We start from the raw sequence: 5,321 nt of genomic DNA, 5'->3' as shown, positions 1-5,321 counted from the left end.
TCCAATGTTTACGGACTCTGATCTTTTCTATCATTTATATATATAATATGAAGTCTTTCATTGATACGTCACGTGTTTACATGTACGATTTTACTCTTAAGTCATAATATTCACAGAATATTTGGAGTGCGAATAATTATTTATAAATTATACACCAAACGTAAGTGGAGGTAGATTTATTGTTCAAGTAATTCTGAGAAATCCTTTACGCCTAAAATTAAAAGTGGAAGAGTATATTTAAAACCACGAAACCTTTTCTCAAAAAATATTTATATTATGCGGTCCAACAACCCAAATAGGAGCTGGTTTGATTAGTGTATTATTAAGCATGTGTCTTGATTATAGCAATACCTTCACATATGAGTGTTAATTTATTCCGGGATGGGCTCACAAGTCGAATCAGTTCATCACTTAAGATATAATTAAAAAAAGGAACTCCAATTGACTGCCCCGTCGCCAATTCTTGACTATCTCGTGTTTTTTTTAAACTTCGTATGCCAATGCAAATTTTAGCTCAGAATCCCACTCGTATCACTAAAAAAATTGTATGTTGGGCACTTGTCTCTCAAGGTATTACCGCGAAATTGTTTTAGAATTTTTAAACTAGGGAAGGCCATTCAAGGATGCCATTATAATATATATATATATGTGAGTAATCCATGACATGCTGTAAAATATGTGGGGAATATTTTTAGGTTTAAGAAAATCTGGAGGGACATATCAAGCCCTCTCCTCCAACTGCGTTCAACTATACATCTTATGTGACTACCCGTCTTCTTTTTCCGAGCAATGTCCTCTTTTTACAGTTCTTTGTATCAAATAAAGGCACTAGATCAGTGGTTCTCAAACTATGCGGCCCACAATTTTTTTACCTGTGTTCTGTAGCATTCCTCAAATATCGTTTATAAAAATCAAGTAACTATTTTAAGTTATGGAGTCCTATTTTTCGTACAGTGTGCCAGCAAGTATCTGTAGTGTTATACAGAGGGCGTAAACTGTATAAAGTGTAAGAAATACTGCACTAGACTCCCCAAGCTAACATTCTCGAGTAGGGTATCAACCCATTCTAGAAACTGAAATATTAAGTTCATAATTGAATATTAGTTTTCAATCAACAATTAGCAAATAAATAGTAAATGTATAAATTTCTTGACTTCAAGATTGCTTTTATGTTGATGACATACTTATAGAATAGATAATTGAAATATTACGATGATTAATCAATATTGCATAGATATACATATGATTTATTTATCACGCCTGTATTTTCTTACAAGTATCTTCCCTATTTATATGAATGGATTAAATAAAACATGAATAAAGCCTTTTTGTTTAAGTTCATTAAGGTTGCGTGATTCTACAAATAAAGCGTTCATAGGAGCGAGTTCTTTTCATTATTATATTTGTAATAAAAGGGAAGAATTCATAATATTAGAAAATATATTAAATACCAACATTAACTAAAAAAAGTACGATTAAGTTAAAAAATTATTAATATAATTTTCTCGGAGTGATCAAATGAAACGAGGAAATAGTAAGAAAAAGGTAAGATCTGAATCTGTAATGGAGGACAATGCCTCCTCGGATGAAGAAGAAGAAGATCGGTTTACCATTATTAACGAACGTCCAGTGGATGATATTTCTGTGAATTTCTTCTATAAGCCTCATACCATATCGCTACTCCTTCTTTCTGTTGTAGGGATATCCGTTATTGGTAATTAATTAGGACTTATAATTAGCTATTGTTCTCTCTTTTTGATGTATACACATAATATATTTTATAGCCTTTTCACGAGATGAAAACATGGACAGCCGCTCCAACATTTGGGTGGGCCTCCTTAATACCTTTGTCTTTTTCATGATGATCTCAGTCCTCTCTTTTCCCCATGGTCCTTTTACTCGACCTCATCCTATTCTTTGGAGAATGGTGTTTGGAGTCTCTGTTATCTACTTACTTATCATTCAATTCCTCATTCAGCAGGACTATAACACCGTGAGAGGAGTCATTATTTGGTTTGATCCTAAAATGGCTAATTATTCTATAGATAAGGAGAAAGAATATGGAGCCCAATGCTGGGATATATCCATGGAAAAGCTATGGGCACATTTAGATTGGTTTGCCTTTGGGCACTACTGGGGGTGGGGCATGAAAGCACTTATTATTCGTCACTACGGAATTTGTTGGAGTATTTCCATCATGTGGGAGCTTACCGAGGTATTTGCAACAAAATATCATTGAATTTATGTCCTAAGATAATTTTGTTAATGCTAGATCGATGATAGTACCATTTGTTAATAATATTTTGACTTTGTGGTAAAATATTTTCTAATGTTCTAACTCTAGTTTAAAAAAAAAGTATGTTATTAAATATGTGAAAACTACTTCTAGAGGATGTTTTGGAGCCATGTTCTTTTTAATGATCCTAAAACAGCTTCCTCAGTGGACGGTGGAATCATTTATGCAACCACCCATTTTTACTTGTTCAAATATGTACCCTAGACATATCGTAAATCATTGTTTTGATGTTTTGTCTCAAATTAGTACTTGTATTGTAACTATATCAATCAGAACAGCCTCAAACATAATTTTTCTGTTGCCCATCATATTTTTGAAATTATGTGGAATCATTTTTGATACCAGCTGTAGCGAAGGGAAATACTACATAACCGTCGTTCTAGAGTTCAAAATATATTTACTTATTCACTAAGATTTCATTTGACATTTAATTCAATTTTCTTAACCTAATTTTTGCTATATAGATGGCTTTTGGACATTTACTTCCAAATTTTTATGAATGCTGGTGGGATAATATTATCCTGGATGTGCTAATCTGTAATGGACTTGGAATATTTACTGGTATGACTGTTTGTAGATGGCTAGAAATGCGAGAATATCATTGGGAGTCCTTTAAAGAGATACGAACTACAAAAGGCAAAGTTAAAAGAGTGTTGCTTCAGTTTACTCCTGAGAGCTGGTCTTCGATCCGTTGGATGGATCCATCATGTTCTAAAATGAGGGTTGTATTTGTTACACAGTTTATGCTGATTTGGCAAACTGTGGAGTTAAATACTTTTTTTCTTAAACATATTTTTCCTATGCCCGTGGAGCATCCTATTTGTGTTATAAGGATTCTTATGTTTGGGCTTATTGCTGCCCCCGCAACAAGGTAAGTTGCCAGCCAATTAAGTTTAAGAATTTTTTTAAACGAGACATCTTTTTAAATCATTTAGGCAATATTATATGTACATGACAGATACTCAAGTCAAAAGACTGGGAACCCAAACATGGGTCTTTCTTTGTATATGTCTCTCTGAGTTAATACTTAATATCAAGTTTGGACTTGACCTGTTTTCTCAAACGCAAATTTCGAAAATTGGATTATGGCTTCTAATGGTTGTATTAACTTCAGCTTTGGGCACATTATTTTCCATGAAAATATCCAAATGGAGACATCAATCAAAACAAACACGAATCCACAATGGTGCCAAAGGTATGTATGTCTCTTTTTTGTAAAACCCTATAACGTCGATGTGTGTTTAGAATTTCTAATTTTTTGTCCATGTCTAGGACCAGTTTTTTTTTTAAATTGTTCAAAATCGGAGATTTTTTAACTTCTAGTCAGAAATAGAGATTTTTTAAGAATATTCAAAGTAAGTGACAAGCTTTTCAATGTTCATAGTTATGCTTATGAAAATAATCGAATGATTTTTTCCTAATAATATCTATAGTAAAATTAAATTTGTTATTTTTCAGAGAGAAAAAAAACAAAACGTAGTTTTAGCCCTCTTGTATAAGGTCATAGGTTTGAAACACTACTCGAAGGTGTTTCAAGTAAGAAATTCGTATTTTTTTATCTTGTTATCTTGTCTATTGATTGTTTATATTTGCAAATACATCCTTCAATTTTTGAACTTTTTTTTTTGTCAAATTGTTCAAATCGAGGATTCTAAAACTCATGCCTAAAATATGATATGAAGAACTGGGAGAAAGTCAGAATCGACTGCAAATCTAAGTCGATTCTCAAGTCTTTGCTGATGAATCCAAGTCCTTGAATTTTTTCATTGTGTTTAGTTCAAGTTCTAAAGTAAATAAGAGTTACCAATAAAAAAATTACCTTCGAGTCATAGCCTAGCCGTGAGTCTTAGCTTTCGAGTTCAAGTCAAAACTTGAGTCTTTCAATATGTAATCAAGTCCAAATCCCCATCTCTGATGATACATTGTGCGTTATAGGTTAACAAGATTATATTTAATTGACTTTTCGTAAGTTTTATTCTTCATTTTTTTCAGATCAGTTGGTTGAACGTACCAAGTCTGATTAGTATTTTTATACATACATGGATTTCATATTTCATTTACTAGTCTTTTATATTCTTTTTCCTCCTCAGTCGATGCCTTAACCTGAAAAGTCGGAAAATGATATTTCGATAATAATAATTATCAAATCATAGTTTCCTTCATATTTATTGCTGGGTATAGTCCTGCATTCACTCATAATACATATTACTTAAATAATTATTATTCCTAATAGTCATTGATTTTTTCGTATTAATTTACGTTATCTTTAGTTTTTAACTTGTTATTATCTTTTTAATTAATGTTATCTTTTTTCCCCCAAGTTTAATAATATTTACTTGTGACTCAAAATTCATCATTATGTCATTTAAACTTACTCATTTCTAGATAATATTGTTATATTTAATAAATTCAATATATATATTTATATGTTTTCTCAATTCAGAGCGCTAAAAGAAAGAAAGATAGTTGTTAGGGCGTGGTAAAGGATTGGTCAAATGTTTCACGGAGCAACTTCTTTTGGGTGTGAACAAATCTAGCCTTCAAATACTTTTAACCTTGAGCAACTACTAATTTTTCTTCCCGGTTACCACTACTAACAACCGGTTATTGATGATGACTTGTAGCTATATAGTACATATAATATGTACTTATGCTGGAATCATTATCGATTCATATAAATAATAATATGCATTCTACAAGTATTGACATTTAAAAGTGCATTCGGCAAATATCCATGTATGTTGTAAAAATACATAATGATTTGCCAAAAAGTGAAACAAACAAGACTACTGAATTATCTACTACCTACTACTTAATTACAAATTGAAGTGATGTTATGATTATTTTATGAATTAGTGTAATATTACAACAAGATAGGAACCAGTGGGCTCTCCATTATTAAAAATACGGGACACACAGGGACTTTTCAGGACCAAAAAATAATTTGGAGAAGTCCTTATTGAGCGTTTTCATATGACGTCAGCATTCTTGATGTCCATTTTGGGGACCTGAACAACCAAGTTTT

At 31.9% G+C, this 5,321-nt stretch overlaps 1 protein-coding gene across 2 annotated transcripts; it reads left to right on the top strand.

Annotated features, from left to right (window-relative positions):
- Positions 1-1,398: 1,398 nt before the first annotated feature.
- On the top strand, positions 1,399-5,077 carry LOC121117938 (phosphatidylserine synthase 1 homolog l(3)77CDf). Of its 2 annotated transcripts, XR_005864281.2 has the most exons (6): positions 1,399-1,714; positions 1,785-2,215; positions 2,761-3,167; positions 3,232-3,491; positions 4,289-4,471; positions 4,740-5,077. XR_005864281.2 is itself a non-coding variant. In XM_040712469.2 (5 exons), the coding sequence occupies exons 1-5, from the start codon at positions 1,519-1,521 to the stop codon at positions 4,318-4,320; spliced, it is 1,326 nt and encodes a 441-aa protein (XP_040568403.1). In that variant the 5' UTR covers positions 1,399-1,518; the 3' UTR covers positions 4,321-4,516. The 2 variants fall into 2 exon arrangements, 1 of the variants encoding a protein (XP_040568403.1); XM_040712469.2 differs by lacking the exon at positions 4,740-5,077 and having other exon boundaries at positions 4,289-4,516.
- Positions 5,078-5,321: the final 244 nt, after the last annotated feature.

This window comes from Lepeophtheirus salmonis, chromosome 5 (genome assembly GCF_016086655.4).
Source record: "Lepeophtheirus salmonis chromosome 5, UVic_Lsal_1.4, whole genome shotgun sequence".
NCBI lineage: Eukaryota > Metazoa > Arthropoda > Copepoda > Siphonostomatoida > Caligidae > Lepeophtheirus > Lepeophtheirus salmonis.
The sequence above is the reverse complement of the archived record's forward strand: the minus strand, read 5'-3'. Positions and strand labels throughout refer to the sequence as shown.